Consider the following 17,172-nt stretch of genomic DNA (forward strand, 5'->3'; position numbering starts at 1 on the left):
CCCCCTTTACGGGGACGGCCTGGCCTCCTGGCCTTTGGTCCCGGGATAGGGCCTTACTTGCATTCATGCCTTCAGTCTATGGTATGCAGCGCTCCAGTGCTATTGGGCCCCGATCCTGGTCTCCACTTCCCACCTCCTGGAGAAGCGCCGCTTGGCAGGCCTCTCCAGTCTCAGGGTGATGGCCTGTGGGAGCTTCCTGGAGAAGGGTTGGCCAGCTCTGGCCTCGATCTAGTCCAAAGGGGCCTATCCCCTTGCCATGCTTCCCTTTGACCCCACCTACCTATGGACACCTGAGGGTCCTGGATAACTGGAACCCAGAGTGGGGTCAACTTTCTTGGGCATTTCTCCTTCCATTTAGTTTCTACTTACCTCAGGGTTTTTACTTCTATTTTTGCATTCATTTCTTTAAAGTTCTTGAACTCCACCATCCCCAACCCACCTCCTTTGCTTTTTATCATCTTTACTTTCTCCACAGACCCGTGTATCTGGCTTTGCTATACCCAAGTAAGATAGCGGCCATTCGATTTTGAGCACCTAGGGGCTTGTAGGCGGATGCAAAGTGTATTTTATTCATTGTCTGGAGAGCAAACAATTTATTTCTTTTACAGTGGCTCTGAAGTGAGTGAAATAGGATAAATTTCCTTGACTCAGGAAAAGGCAGAGTCGAAGAATTGATTCCAAGGTTAGTTTGTTCTCTCTTTTTTTTGGACAAGCTGCATAAGGCATAACTTCCCATATTCTGTATTTCTGAATTTGTGTGCACTAATTGTGGTTTATTCAAGCTATTTTGAGATACTTGAATGACTAAGGTTAATTTCTAGTGAATGACCTAGAAACATCTCCATATGTTTATATCTGACACAACTGACTAAACATATGTTTTGTACTATAAAGGAGTAATCTGTTGATTAATGTATCTCAGCTGAATTAAAATATGCATTGCCCTAACTCCCAAAGCTAAAGTAGAAGTGTCCATGTTGCCATCTTCTTAGTCAAGGAATTATAACTGTGTCTTATTTTATGCTTTAATATGTACTTAAATAAATCATATATGGACCCTGTCATTCAAGCATAAGTTAGAAAATGATGCTTACATAAATAAAAGTAGAGAAGATATTATGAGATTGCTAAATTGTAAGGAAGTTATGGGCTTCCCCAGTGTTTCAGCAGTAAAGAATCCTTCTGCAATGCCGGAGACCCAGGTTGGATCTCTGGAGGGCATGGCAACCCACTCCAGTATCCTTACCTGGAGAATTTGATGGACAGAGGAGCCTGGTAGGATACAGTACTGCTGCTGCTGCTGCTAAGTCGCTTCAGTCGTGTCCAACCCTGTGCGACCCCATAGACAGCAGCCCACCAGGCTCCCCCATCCCTGGGATTCTCCAGGCAAGAACACTGGAGTGGGTTGCCATTTTCTTCTCCAATGCATGAAAGTGAAAAGTGAAAGTGAAGTCGCTCAGTAGTGTCCGACTCTTAGCAACCCCATGGACTGCAGCCTTCCAGGCTCCTCCGTCCATGGGATTTTCCAGGCAAGGGTGCTGGGGTGGGGTGCCATCGCCTTCTCCGAGGATACAGTACATAGAAGGGCAAAGATCAGAAAGGACTGAAGCAACTGAGCACCCAGACACAAGGTAGTTTTACAAGTTCTGAGGAATTCTGAAATGGGGACATCTGTATTTCCATTGTAAGGGCTCCATTGTATGGATATGGTTTGATTAAAGAAGCAGCCTCATCCTAAGAATTCTGGTTAGAGGTGTTTTCAGTTGGAAAAATAGTAACAAGTTGATGACTTCCTGTGTGAGAATTCTAACCATTTAAAGAAACTATAATTTCACTAAAATTTTAGTAATAACAGATTTTCTTCTTCCAGAAGTGCTGAAAATTTGAGTATTTTTATTTTATTTATTTATTTATTATTATTTTATTTTACTTTACAATACTGTATTGGTTTTGCCATACATCAATGTGAATCTGCCACGGGTGTACACGTGTTCCCAATCCTGAACCCCCCTCCCTCCTCCTTCCCCATACCATCCCTCTGGGTCATCCCAGTGCACCAGCCCCAAGCATCCTGTATGCTGCATCGAACCTAGACTGGCGGTTTGTTTCTTATATGGTATTATACATTTTTCAATGCCATTCTCCCAAATCATCCCACCCTCTCCCTCTCCCAGAGTCCAAAAGACTCTTCTATACATCTGTGTCTCTTTTGCTGTCTCGCATACAGGGTTATCATTACCATCTTTCTAAATTCCGTATATATGCGTTAGTATACTGTATTGGTGTTTTTCTTTCTGGCTTACTTCACTCTGTATGATGGGCTCCGGTTTCATCTACCTCATTAGAATTGATTCAAATGTATTCTTTTTAATGGCTGAGTAATACTCCATTGTGTATATGTAACACAGCTTTCTTATCCATTCATCTGCTGATGGACATCTAGGTTGCTTCCATATCCTGGCTATTATAAACAGTGCTGCGATGAACATTGGGGTACACGTGTCTCTTTCAATTCTGGTTTCCTCGGTGTGTATGCCCAGCAGTGGGATTGCTGGGTCATATGGCAGTTCTACTTCCAGTTTTTTAAGGAATCCCCACACTGTTCTCCATAGTGGCTGTACTAGTTTGCATTCCCACCAACAATGTAAGAGCGTTCCCTTTTCTCCACACCCTCTCCAGCATTTATTGCTTATAGACTTTTGGATCACAGCCATTCTAACTGGTGTGAAATGGTACCTCATTGTGGTTTTGATTTGCATTTCTCTGATAATGAGTGATGTTGAGCATCTTTTCATGTGTTTTTAAAGTATACATACATACTTCTGATTTGTACATTGTTTCTCTTTTCGAACCAGATGATTAAGAATAATGTTACTGACGGTAAACTAAATGGGGAAGCCATAATTAAAAACATTAACACAATTTCTTTGGAGCTAAAGAAATTGAATGGTAAGTAGTAATCACTGAATTAAAATGTTTGCAACTCATTGTTATAAAAAGTAGTCAATTTGTGCTTCTGCTGGGTGTAACTGAATTTTGCCTATTCATTAGGATTTCTCTATTTCTTAAGCCATGTTTACAATGTAGTATGAACTCTGAAGATGCATTATGTTTGAGCATTGACCTGAAAGATAGCAGACTTGAATTTTCATCCCCAACATTTTATAAAAAGCTTCAGTTCAGTCACTCAGTCGTGTCCGACTCTGCAACTCCATGGACTGCAGCATGCCAGCCTTCCCTGTCCATCACCAACTCCTGGAGCTTGCTCAAACTCATGTCCATGGAGTTGGTGATGCCATCCAACCATCTCATCCTCAGTGGTCCCATTCTCCTCCTTATAGAAACCTTATGGTGTCTAACTAACCCCTTTAAATTTACTCCTCATCCTTCCCTTCAACAAACTATTACACAGTGATGTCACAGTCTGCAAAATTCAGTATCTTTATCCACTAATCATTACTGAGTCTCTAAAGTTCCTTCTAAGTCAAAACTTGTCAGTTTGCTTGATTGTGTGAATTGATGATTCTAGTAGGATTAGACCTTATAGATCATGATATTTAGTCACTCACCTTACAGACATATTCTGTAATTTTATTCCAGGCATGTAGAATTTCTGTGATTGAATATTTCATCTATTCTTGACCAGACATTTCCTGTGTTGAGAAAAACTCTCTCCGTGTTGGAAAACTCTCTCTGTTACCAGTCTATTCTGTATTACACAGTGTCTCATCATGGACTAGCTGAAATATTTTCCCTGTTCCTTTTACCCATTGGTCATTTTTCTAACCATGAAAATCACTTAATATGTAGTTATTCTTATGACAACTCTTGATATATGAAGACAGCCTCTGTGTCAGTTAAAAGACCTTTCTACAAGTAACAAAATACCAATTTAACACTGATTATGCAATAAAGAAACAATAATAAGATTCAAGGTTGGGCAACCCTAAAGTTAATTCAGGGTTTTAAAGGTTCATCAGGTGTTAGGTTTTCATATTTTCTGCTCTGTTATGTTCACTCTGTTTATCACTTCTCATGGTCATTACCTGCAAACATGATCATATACAGACATTCTCTCTGCCTGTGTCTCTTAAATAATCCTTTCTCCAGATCCCTCTAGCACATTTTCCCTTTCCTTTCATTGGCCAGATTTGCACCACATGTATATCCTACAGCAGTTACCACCAAGGAGACTAGGACTGCCACAACCAGTTTAGACCAGTCAGAACATACTGCTGAAACTGGGGAGAGGATCACCTCAAGTGCAATCAAGTTGTGCCCCAGGAAGAAGAGGGAAGTTGCTGTTAGTTGGGCACCAAGTAGGGAGTGCCTGTTATGTTTTTCCATGTATTCTCCTAAGCGTTTCCCACATTTATGGCAGAAAGCAAACAAAACTAAAGATAACTCTTGATGAAAGTGAAAGAGGAGAGTGAAAAAGTTGGCTTAAAACTCAACATTCAGAAAACTAAGATCATGGCATCTGGCCCCATCACTTCATGGCAAATAGATGGGGAAACAATGGAAACAGTGACAGATTTTATTTGGGGGGCTCCAAAATCACTGCAGATGGTGACTACAGCCATGAAATTAAAAGATGCTTGCTCCTCGGAAGAAAAGCTATGACCAACCTAGACAGCATATTAAAAAGTAGAGACATTAGTTTGCCAACAAAGGTCCATCTAGTCAAAGCTATGGGTTTTCTAGTAGTCATGTATGGATGTGAGAGTTAGACTGTAAAGAAAGCTGAGCACTGAAGAATTGTTGCTTTTGAACTGTGGTGTTGGAGAAGACTCTTGAGAGTCCCTTGGACAACAAGGAGATCCAACTAGTCCATCCTAAAGGAAATCAGTCCTGAATATTCATTGGAAGGACTGATGCTGAAGCTGAAACTCCAATATTTTGGCCACCTGATACAAAGAACTGACTCATTTGAAAAGATCCTGATGCTGGAAAAGATTGAAGGTGGAGGAGAAGGAGATAACAGAGGATGAGATGGTTGGATGGCATTACCGACTCAATGGACATGTGTTTGAGTAGACTCCGGGATTGGTGATGGACAGGGAACCCTGGCATGCTGCGGTCCATGGGGCCACAAAGACTCAGACACTACTGAGAGACTGAACTGACTGAAGCATTTCCCAAGCATTTCATGGACTGATCCAAGAATACTGCTGTCTCAGGTGATGTTAATAGATATTATAAATGGGATCAGTGAACTGATGATCAAATAATTTTGGGAAGGGCTTTATGCTAAATAATTCTGTCACAAATTCACAGTACATATTAACAGAGGCTGTGAGGAGTCCAATGTAAAGGAATAGGGTTACCTTTGCTTAATTCATCATCTCTCAAAAGCAATCTCAACAGCAAGGATTACCTTTCTGAAATATAAATCTGCTAAAAATGCTCATTGGCTCATCATTGTCCTCAGGACTAAGTCCAGACCTCCTAAAATGGACTATAAGACCTTGAGATCAGACCCTGCCTACCTCTCCTTTCTGTTACCTCATTCTTCATTCCCTACACATTCCAGATTCCAGCCACATTGAACTATCTGCATATCTACATGTTTGCTCTTTTTTTGTGGCTATGTGTTAATTATTACATGCATCTTCTCCTGAAGTGCCCACTCTACCTCCACAGGTTGCCTCCCCACCTCCACCTCACCTGGTTCAGTTCAGTTCAGTCACTCAATCGTGTTCGACTCTTTGCGACCCCATGAATTGCAGCACGCCAGGCCTCCCTGTCCATCACCAACTCCCAGAGTTCACTCAAACTCAGGTCCATCAAGTTGGTGATGCCATCCAGCCATCTCATCCTCTGTTGTCCCCTTCTCCTCCTGACCCCAATCCCACCCAGCATCAGAGTCTTTTTCCAATGAGTCAACTCTTTGCATGAGGTGCCCAAAGTACTGGAGTTTCAGCTTTAGCATCAGTCCTTCCAAAGAAATCCCAGGACTGATCTCCTTTAGAACAGACTCGTTGGATCTCCTTGCAGTCCAAGGGACTCTCAAGAGTCTTCTCCAACTCCATAGTTCAAAAGCATCAGTTCTTCACCGCTCAGCTTTCTTCACAGTCCAACTCTCACATCCATACATGACTACTGGAAAAACCATAGCCTTGACTAGACAGACCTTTGTTGGCAAAGTAATGTCTCTGCTTTTGAATATGCTGTCTAGGTTGGTCATAACTTTTCTTCCAAGGAGTAAGTGTCTTTTAATTTCATGGCTGAAATCACCATCTGCAGTGATTTTGGAGCCCAGAAAAATAAAGTCTGCCACTGTTTCCACTGTTTCCCCATCTATTTGCCATGAAGTGATGGGACCAGATGCCATAATCTTAGTTTTCTGAATGTTGAGCTTTAAGCTAACTTTTTCACTCTCCTCTTTCACTTTCATCAAGAGGCTTTTTAGTTCCTCTTCACTTTCTGCCATAAGGGTGGTATCATCTGCATATCTGAGGTTATTGATATTTCTCCTGGCAATCTTGATTCCAGCTTGTGCTTCTTACAGCTCAGCATTTCTCATGATGTACTCTGCATATAAGTTAAATAAGCAGGGTGACAGTATACATCCTTTACGTACTCCTTTTCCTATTTGGAACCAGTCTGTTGTTCCATGTCCGGTTCTAACTGTTGCTTCCTGACCTGCATATAGGTTTCTCAAGAGGCAGGTCAGGTGGTCTGGTATTCCCATCTCTCTCAGAATTTTCCACAGTTTATTGTGATCCACACAGTCAAAGGCTTTGGCACAGTCAAGCAGGTTAACTGCTACTTATAAGTCACAGTTACTTACACTGGAAAACTTTTTTTGAAGCCAGTATGTCATTTCTTCTACTTTTTCATATCACCTATCATACTATATTGTAATTGTATGTTGCTTACTTATCCCATCTCTTAAGGTTATTCCTAGCACTTAACCCAGTGCCTTTATATAATAGGCTTCTGGCCAACATTTATTAAATGAATAATGGATTTTGAGATGCTTGCACTTATTTAAAACAATTAGAGAAGCTTTAGATTCTTCTCAAACTAGATTGACTGTTCTAGTTTGGCAGTTATTCTTTCACGAGGTAAAACAGAATAAATATGATCGATGTTTTCCTGAAAAGTTGTGGGATAGGCAGGCAGTGAGGATACAAAGGACTAATAGAGCCAGACTAGGAAGGTAGACTTCTGGTAAATATGGAAGATTAAACAAACACCCTGTTACCCCCACTTTCTCCCAGAAGTATCAATGTCAATAACTAACACTTATAGCATCTGCCATAATTCAGATACTCTTCCAAGAGCTCTACATAAATGGACTGAATTGCTGTAACAACCTTATGAGGTTGGAAATATTACCATTGACATTTCAGTTCAGTTGACATTTACAGATATAGAAATAGACATAAAGGGATTAACTGACTTTCCCAGAGTTACACATCTGGTAGACCTGGGACTTAAAGTCTCACAAGTTGAAGGAAATAGTAGTACTAAAAACAAGGGTCTTAAGACAAAGTTTACATATTGACTTGGAAAATCCATAAGACTTTCTTACATAACCCATTGACTTTCTTTCCCCACTTGGCTACAAAACATTGGCAGCCAGATTTATACACTCAGGCAGATTTTCCTTTCAGGAATCTGATAAGCCTAAGAGAAAAGACCTAAAGATACTCAGAACTGAGTTTCCTCAACAAAACACCCAGCCAGATCACCACACAATAATTGCCACGGGAAAGAAATGCTAATTGTCTTTTTGGAACGATAGTCTTAAATATGAGCAGACAACTATGGAAAAAAAGATGTTTGAGGAAAACATCTAATATGAAAAGCAGAGACGGAACCAGTAAGTAGATTCAATCAGTGAGGAGAAAAAGATTACAAGTGAAAATTAAAAACTCTAAGAAACTATCATTAATATCCACAGAGAAGTAGAAGAAGATGCTACATTTATGAAAAAAGGAATAGGATACTATAAAAATATTTGGAGAACAAAATTAAAAGTGTGACAATAGAAATAAACTCTAGAGAATGGTTGAAAGATTAAATGAAGAAAATTCCCTTGAGTGTAGAGCAAAAAAACAGATGGACAAGGAAGTCTAACATTCTATAAGTAGAGTGTTAGAAAGAAAGAACACAGACAATGAATGAGGAGGAATTCATTAAAGAAATAATCTGAGAAAATTTTCCAGAGCTGAAGGATATTTTTTTACAATGAATGAGCCCAGCACAGTAGATAAAAATAGTCTTATATTAAAATACAATACTACAAAATTTCAGAACACTGGAAGAACAAAATGATTCTTAAATCTTTTAAAGAGAAACAGTGACTAAGAATTAGAATTGTATGAAATTTGCCCATAGAAACACTGGAAGCTAAGAGAAAGCGCAGCACTGCCTTTGGAAATCTAAAGAAAAGTGATGTCCAGCCTAGATTGCTATAACCAGTCAATCTATTAAGCATTGGTGTAGAGAGAGAAACTTTCAGACATATACATTTCCCTACCTTAGAAAGTTACCTTGGTTGTATTCTACCAAAGGAATAGACCAAAAAAAAAAAAAAAAACAGAGAGACATGAGATTCTGGAAGAAAGATACTCCACACAAGGGAGGGGTGAAAAGAGTCCATTGGATAGTGGTGAAGGGAATTCCCAAGATGTGAACTGTACAGCTTTCTAGAGAGCGTCAGTCCAAACTAGAGCTGATGAGAAGGCTCTAGGAGAGGAGAGACTCTCAACAGTAGAACAGTAAAAGCTCTGGACTATACAGGGAGGAGATTTACCAAACTGCGGAAACTTGGAATACATCCATGGTAATTAAGCAATGAAAAAAAGGAAACAATTATTAACTGTGGTTAGGTGGAAGCTTGCAGGAAGGGAAATGTCCTACAAGACTCAACTGTAAAGAATGTATAATAAAAAAATTAAACATTAAATACTGAGCTAAGAAAAATTATACTCAAATATATTGGATGAATAGTGATAAATGGAAAGAGCTATATTTTATTCTTCTGTGGGCAAAAGCAAATACCTAAAATTGAGAAAAAACATGAATATCATTTAGAGATATGGAGGTTAAATACCACCCCTCCCAAAATAAACAAAAATGCAACACACACACACACAAAACCCACAAAAACAAAATGAGCTCCAAAAACATCAAAAGTGGTTGCCTCTGGGAGATAGGAACTGCTCTTTTTGTAACATGCTTTATTTGATTCTTTATACTGTATGCATGTATTGCAGATAAAACTAGTAATTTAAAAAAATACATAAATTTGCATAAATCAAATTGCAATGTAGTAAAACATCTGACAATTTGAGCTAAAGAGCCCTTCTAGTAAGCTTCTATATCATGTTTATTTTGCAATGTATAAATTTGACTCTAAGTCAAAATTTGGCACATCTAAATTGTGATTTAAGCAATAATCACTTAAAAATTAAATTAATAATTAGAAATAGCAACTTAAAGCAATAATAGTTGCCTGTGACATATGTGTTACAGTATAGTGTCTTATATTATTAATGTTTTTTTTCTTTTACACAGAACTCTCCCAGTTACTGCTTTGTGACCTTACCCTACATTTTAGTCATCCTGTGAAGACGGATGACTTAAAGGAAACAGAAAGAAACAGCCCCCACTTTGAAGAGTCTAAAGTGCCAGATGTATCCCTTGCTTCTGATAGTTTTCTAATCTGATCTCTTATTTATTTGTTGTAAATTTGTGAGTTTTTATTGTTGAATCAACCCATTTCTAGGAGAATTGAGTTTACTAATATATTCAATTAAAAAAAGAAAAATGTGTTGAATTGTAAATAATCATTTCATGCTCTTGTAGGCTTCTCTTGTTTTAATGTTCCAAGAAATGGCTAATTTATTTCACCAATGGCAAGAGCATTGCATAGGAAGTTGGTCATGGAGCACTGCTCATCCTATCCTCTGTGCTTGAATTTGGCTTAGATTGAAAGAGAGCTACTAAATTATAAATGTATGGTATAGTTAGAGTTAGTGTTACTGTTAGTCGCTCAGTCGTGCCCGACTCTTTGTGACCCCATGGACTGCAGCATACCAGGCTCCTCTGTCCATGAGATTTTCCAGGCAAGGATACTGGAGTGGGTTGCCATTTCCTTCTCCAAAATTATAAATGTATGGTATGGGTTTATATTAATCAGGTGTCTCCTGGTAGCAAGTGTCAAAGACAACTCAAGCTAGCTAAATCATTTATTAGGTCATGTGTCTTGAAAGTCCATGGTTGGGATAGATTTCAGGGCCTTCACTAATTCATCAGATATCTCTGCCCTGGTTCTGTTTCTGTGCACTGGTCTATATCCTTTCCTATTAAAAACTCATCACTTCATGTAACAGGTAGAAGAGAATAGAGGTATGGTGGGTGTACAGCATTATCTTTTGGAGACCCCAGAGAAAAGAGAGAACCTTTGTCTTAGCCTCTGTGTTTAACAATCCAGAGAAGGATCTTGACTGGGCCAGCTTCAGTTAAGATGGGTTCTGAGCAGCTGTGTTTGGTGAGGCTGGGACACAGGCCAGGTCAGTGGAAAAGGAGCACTGCATGCCTGCTCAGTCACTCAGTTGTGTCCGACTCTTTGCGACCTCCATGGATTGTAGCTCACCAGGCTTCTCTGTCCATGGGATTTCCCAGGCAAGAATACTGAAGTGAGTTGCCGTTTCCTCCTCCAGGGGATCTTACCAACCCAGGGGTCGGACCTGCGTCTCCTGCATTCTCGACCACTGAGCCACCTGGGAAACCCTCTAGAGAAAGAAAGGCCCCACCAAAAGAATAGAGTTGCCATGGCCTGAAGCAGGGGAGGAAGAATGCTTGTCATAAAAACATCAGATCCTCACAACTCATTTCAGTTATTGCAGTGGAATAGGTTTTCTACCCCTTTCCACCAACAGCAACTTAAAATAATAAGCATCTGTTTACCTTGTAAATATTATTCACTACAAAATAGTTGCCTTGAAATCTACTGTGTTCTTGATTTTAGAAATTTTTGAATATTAAGTATAGAATACCATGAAGCAAGGCACAAGGTCAGCTCACTCCGTACCAGAACCTGTAGAGTTTTCTATGCTCACTACCCAGCACCCAGCTCAGTGCACAGAATAACCATGAAATAAATGCTCACTGAATATCCTATTGAATAAACATGTTGTAAATGATGCAGGTTTTTCACTTTTAGAGTTCCTGAGTTCTGGGTCCTGATTTGAGAACTTCTAGTTTGTAAGGATGAAGTTTTGTTAAGCATCTTGTCTATCATCATTGATTAAAAGTCTCCACAGATTCTTTATCTTGGCAAATCATTACTTTTAACTAGATGACTTCCAATATCTCTTCCAGTGGTCCTTCTAGAAGTTCATGAAAATGAAAATATAAGATATTATTTGTGGCTTATAAAACTCATAGATAAAACCAAGAAGACAAAAAAATTTGTTATTAACTTAAGTGAATGTGACGTTTTCGTCTTGTGAAATTGCTTACCATTTTTTATTAAATGGGATATGTAAGTTGAAGGAAAGAATTGGATTGCTTTGAAGAATTTATAAAGCCTTTGGGGGAAGGGTGAAGATAATGGCTTTATAACAGATGGCGGGGGGGATAAAAATAGAAGAAAGGTATCTAATTGGAAAGTCTGATTAAACTTTTCCATGTATACATAAATTGCTCTTTCATCTTCCCAGGAAGACGTTGGTAAAAATCACGTCACTTGATACTTTCAGAGTTGGGGAGAGGTGGAAGAGATAGGATGAGGATGTCAGATGTGATGAAATTAAATCTGGTGTATTTGATGCCAAAGCCTTATTCTAAATTTAAAATGTTTTCTTTTGGTATTTGTAGCTTAAATTTGCTTTAAAATAGGAAAATAACAGTTAAATAATTAAATTAAGTCAATAAATTGTTTTAGGAATCAAAAAGTGAAGCAGAAGGCAAATTAATTTTAATTCCAGGAAGTTATTCCAACATGCATTTATCTTTTCCATAAAAAAAGTATACAAAAAAATCCCTACTCTCCAGCAAAAACATGAACTAAGAAAGGATGAAATGCTTTTGAAGCTTCTTAAATTATTGCTGCCAAGAAATTAAATTTTAGTAATTTCAAATTATACATATAAAATTGATGATTGCTTTTGACTGACAAAGGATTGGCTAGTTTAAAAACCAGTTTCATGTGTTACCAAAATCTGTTACCATTTCAGTGTTTCTAAACTTGCCCCAAATTGTCTCTATAGGTGTGCAAACTACTGTACTTGGACATGGGTATTCAAAAATACACATGTTTTTAAAATGAATCATTACAGTGCACTGTTAGACTTCAAGTGTGAACATTATTACTCATGCACTTTACAAACATTGAAGAAAAATAAATAAATTATGGGATATTTGACAGTCTTCATTTCAAATACTTTTCATAAGTGAAAGGACAAAACCCTTATATTCACGTTGAAGGGGTTCAATTCAGTCCTAAGTGTTTGACTGTTCACCAAGGTTGACTGATCTTCCCATGCTGGGACAGAGGCAGGAGGAAGATTCGTTTGCTTGGCTAACTTGCTAGGGATAACCTGCAGCATACGTTAACGTGCACTGGTATCTGGAACCTCGGTTTTTCCCATCAATAAGCAGAAGCGGCATTTTTCTGAAGTAGTCGATAATATCTGACACAGACAGAAAGTCCTGAAAGATTCAAAATAGGAAGAAAGTCAGCATTGGAATGTGTAGCATGAATTTTGCAGTTTTTTTTTTAATCTGCATAACATCCTACCTCTTGTACTATGGGGATTATCAATCTATATAAAATTTGGCAAAGATTTGAATGATTTCTGCTATGGAACTTTGAAAAAAATTCCTCACCAACATTCAGCAAACTATGGATAAAAGACAAGTATGTATTTATGTATATGTTATTTAACTTCATGTAGGGGGTTATGGCACCCCATTCCAGTACTCTTGCCTGGAAAACCCTATGGATGGAGGAGCCTGGTGGGCTGCAGTCCATGGAGTCACTAAGAGTCGGACACGACTGAGCCACTTCACTTTCACTTTTCACTTTCATGCATTGGAGAAGGAAATGGCAACCCACTCCAGTGTTCTTGCCCAGAGAATCCCAGGGACGGGGGAGCCTGGTGGGCTGCCGTCTATGGGGTCGCACAGAGTCGGACACGACTGAAGCGACTTAGCAGCAGCAGTAGCAGCAGCAGGGGTTTATATACATTATATACAGTGAGAGATAGAGGGAGAGTCTAATTATGATAGCTTTACCTTAGGATTGTTCTTTTTTATTTTTTATTCAAGAATAGTTGATTTATAATGTTGTGTTAGTTTCTGATGTATAGCAAAGTGATTAAGATATATGTATATCTTTTTCATATTGTTTTCCATTATGGTTTATCATAGGCTACTGAATATGGGGCCTCATCGTTTATCTCCCTCTTTTTGTAAGGACACCAATCATTGGATTTCAGGAGGATTGTTCTATTTGTGACTTGGTTTTGGTTTTTGTGTCCCTCCTCTAAATCACTAATAATGTTAGGAGATACAAGGAATCAGGAGGTCAGACAGCATCTCTGCTGTCTGAAGATATCTGTAGTATGGCATAACAGTTCCCTCATGAAATCTGCTGTGTTCCCACTGCCACCTCCACACTCACAAGAGCTCTGTAGCGAGTCCTTTCATTCATTACCTGTATTACCCTTTCCCTGAGGGCCAAACTGAGAAACCCCCATCTGTCCATTGAGAAATGAGTCAGATGTTACCGAGGTGCCCCAGACAGAGTTGAGCACTTCCTCCAAGACTACTCTTCCAGGTGCCTCCCTCCAGGGCAACGGCAATGAGAGGTTTGCAGTTGTGTGCTTCCACACAAGCCCAGTAGAGATCCTGGAGAGCAGACATCTTTGCTTCTACGGGACCAATGCAGCTCTGCTGCTGCTGCTGCTAAGTTGCTTCAGTCGTGTCCGACTCTGTGCGACCCCATGGACGGCAGCCCACCAGGCTCCCCCGTCCCTGGGATTCTCCAGGCAAGAACACTGGAGTGGGTTGCCATTTCCTTCTCCAATGCATGAAAGTGAAACATGAAAGTGAAGTCGCTCAGTCATGTCCGACTCTTAGTGACCCCATGGACTGCAACCCACCAGGCTCCTCCGTCCATGGGATTTTCCAGGCAAGAGTGCTGGAGTGGGTTGCCATTTCCTTCTCCAATGCATGAAAGTGAAAAGTGAAAGTGAAGTTGTGTCTGACTCAGCGAACCCATGGACTGCAGCCTACCAGGCTCCTCCGTCCATGGGATTTTCCAGGCAAGGGTACTGGAGTGGGGTGCCATTGCCTTCTCCGATGCAGCTCTACCCACCCCGAACCAGTGATTCAAACATATGACGAAAATCATGTGTTTTTTCTACTGGTTTACATAATCATAACTTAAAAATATTTGGAGTGAAGTAGAAGTTATGGGTGAGTTGTGTTTCCTTCTGGAAATGTTTGATACAGCTGATCCTCCTCCTAGAACTTTGAACTTAAAAAAACACATTTGAAGCATTAGGTTTAGCCACAGTTTCCTTTGCAAAAAGCAGCCCTGAAAGGTTTTCTTTCCACAGTTCTCATTACTACCCCAAAAGGGACTGATATACACCTTGGGAAAACAGAGGGAAATGTTTTTGGCAATTTGCACAGCTTCATTGGGCTAACCTCTGTTTTTAGGGAGAAGTGACCCAAGTCATTTTTCCAGATGTTTATTTAAGACACAGCCTTATAAATACACTGTACCCTTACATCAAAATCATGTCACAGAGGTGACTTTAACTCACTTCTGTGTCATAGAAAGGACTTGCCTTTGGCACCATCTAATGATATTTTTAATTTACACATGTGATTTTAGACTAGCTGGAATAAAAGATGTAAAAAAGACACTGTGGCAGAGGCAGATGCTGTTAACATTTTATTTCCTCCCAGTAAATGCAGGGTTTCACTAATGCAATTCAGCTCTAAAGTTGCCAGGCAGTGTGGACCTCCAAAGAAGGCCACAGCCAGGTTCTGTGCAGGTAGGTGTGTAGAGAGGCACACGCAGAAAACTGGGGGAAGTTTGATAGCCCTTACCTCTTTCCCTCGGAGTCCAGTTCCCAACAAGTAAACTTGGCTTTCCTCCTGATAACGGATTTGGATGTTGTAAACTTTATCTTTGTACAACACCATGAGAACGTATGGATTGGATATTGTTTTTTTAGAGCTGTCTCGAACCAGGAAAGTGCCGTCCTAAAAGGATAGATTCTTGTTATTATGGAAGTAGCAAAAGTCAATACTTCTCTTGCCTCTAAGAGCAGCAGAGAATCCTCTAGAGATCGTGAAACCTACCAGCTGACAATGTAATGAGCAGTTAGCTCCCCAAACAGCAGTAGTCCCATGTCTCATGGATTTCTTGGTTGTCAAGAAGCAAGCAGCAGAGATTATATTAGAGAAATTCCCAAATTTCAAAGAGATCTCTTTGAAGGCTCTCAATGAAAAAGGAATCTCTTTTACAATAATAAAACAAATAATAGATGGTTGAGTGGATACAGGGCCAGCAAAACAAGGACTTTAGTGCTTAACTAAAGATATCTCTTCCTGCCCCTGAGAGTTAATTCTATGCACTTTCTTTCCATGGTCAAAATCAGAATACACCCAAATACCTAAGAGATGTACCTATTTTAAAATCTCATGGTGCCCAGATACTGTGTTTCATCATCAAACACCTGAAAAAAAACCCAATGTGGATCATCCTTTTTTCCTGATATTTACCAAAATAGTGTGGTGATCTGGCCTATCCTTTAAAATTTCATTTCATAAATTAGCTACATAATATTATAATAATACTATACAGATCTAATATTAAAATAGAATGAATTAAGAAGAACTCCTTTAAATTGCTCCTTCTTCTGTGTATTGAAATCAGGATGATCAGGTTGCAATAATGCCTTTCCTTTGTTCTTTTTCATCCTAGGTTGAATGAGTAAATTCTAGTCAGAACATCTCTCTTAGACAGATAGACCTGTGGAGTCATAGCTCTGGCCTCACTTTGGAGTTTCAAGTTTTGAAGATTTCCAGAGCCCACATAGCATCCCTAATTAAATTAAATCAATTAATTAAATTAATTAATCTGACTAATTAAATCAGAATCTCTCCAGGTAAAATCAGAACTTTTTTTTAATGCTCCCCAAGTGATTTAAATGTGCAATCCCCTGGTGGTCCAGTGGTTAAGAATGTGCCTGCCAGTGCAGGGCACATGGGTTCAGTCCCTGGTCTGGGAAGATCCCACGTGCCTCAGAGCAACTAAGCCCATGTGCCCCAATTATTGAGCCTGTGCTGTAGAGCTGGGGAGCGACGGCTGCTGAGCCTCTACGCCTGGAGCCTGCGATCTGCGGCAAGAGAAGCCTCTGCAGTGGGAAGCCTGCACACCGCAACAAAGAGGAGCCCCTGCTCACCGCAACTAGAGAAAGCCTGAGCAGCAGCAAAGCCCCAGCACCACCAAAAATAAAGAATGTTTTTAAAAGATGGGGAGATGAACATTAATCTCTTCATATCATTAAAAAAAAAAAAGTGCAGCCAAGCTTGAGGCTTGAGGACTTTTGTTGTGGTCTCGAGATGTGAAGAATGTGAAAGATGGAGGATCTTTGATATATAGGTTTAAGATTAGTGTTCAATACCGGAAGACAGGAAATCTTGTTTAAGACCTTTAATATTAAAGGACAATTAGAAATTTCGAGGGAAAAGCACAAAAAATTGCTGTTGTCTGTCTCAGTATGGGTTCCTCCACATTGATATGGACAGCAATCGGGTGTCAGGAGGAAGATACAACTAGTAAGATGTCGGAAATTTGGGGGAAAGAGTTTCCTTTTGATGCTGTGTGATTCCTGGACCATTTTCATTAATAAAATCTCCTAAGATTCCTCCAATCAAATGACTACCTTAATTAAAAATTTTTCCCAGGGTCCTAGGAGTCATTGCTATGGAGATTAGTAGGTGAGAAGCTGGCACTAATTGGTACCCTTTGGTATAACAGCATGAATGGCACCCAGCAGAATTCCTAGCCCATAATGTACGTTCAGTCTGTCTGACTCTTTGAGACCCCATGGCCTGTAGCCCACCAGGCTCCTCTGTCTATGGGAGCTTCCAGGCAAGAATCCTGGAGTGGGTTGCCATTTCCTCCTC

The 17,172-nt window shown here is 39.7% G+C and overlaps 2 protein-coding genes across 2 annotated transcripts in view; one reads left to right on the forward strand and one right to left on the reverse strand.

The window, feature by feature from the left end:
• Positions 1-2,855: 2,855 nt before the first annotated feature.
• C18H5orf58 (chromosome 18 C5orf58 homolog) lies at positions 2,856-9,683 on the forward strand. Its single transcript, XM_068990415.1, has 2 exons — positions 2,856-2,949; positions 9,532-9,683. Exons 1-2 carry the CDS (start codon positions 2,856-2,858, stop codon positions 9,681-9,683), a joined length of 246 nt encoding a protein of 81 aa, XP_068846516.1.
• Positions 9,684-12,083: 2,400 nt separating this feature from the next.
• Positions 12,084-17,172, reverse strand: part of LCP2 (lymphocyte cytosolic protein 2) — a 48,383-nt gene continuing 43,294 nt past the window's right edge. The window contains exons 20-21 of the mRNA XM_068990595.1: positions 15,085-15,240; positions 12,084-12,672 (exon numbers count right to left, since the gene is read on the reverse strand). Coding sequence (XP_068846696.1) covers positions 12,550-12,672; positions 15,085-15,240 — 279 coding nt within the window. The 3' untranslated portion in view covers positions 12,084-12,549. The remainder of the gene's footprint in view (positions 12,673-15,084; positions 15,241-17,172) is intronic.

Source organism: Capricornis sumatraensis, chromosome 18 (genome assembly GCF_032405125.1).
Source record: "Capricornis sumatraensis isolate serow.1 chromosome 18, serow.2, whole genome shotgun sequence".
In the NCBI taxonomy this organism is placed as follows: domain Eukaryota; kingdom Metazoa; phylum Chordata; class Mammalia; order Artiodactyla; family Bovidae; genus Capricornis; species Capricornis sumatraensis.

Coding starts and splice junctions, on each gene's coding strand:
- C18H5orf58 (XM_068990415.1), top strand. CDS start 2,856: ATGATTAAGAATAATGTTACTGACGGTAAACTAAATGGGGAAGCCATA. Junction 2,950..9,531: donor GGAGCTAAAGAAATTGAATG/GTAAGTAGTAAT, acceptor TCTTTTACACAG/AACTCTCCCAGTTACTGCTT.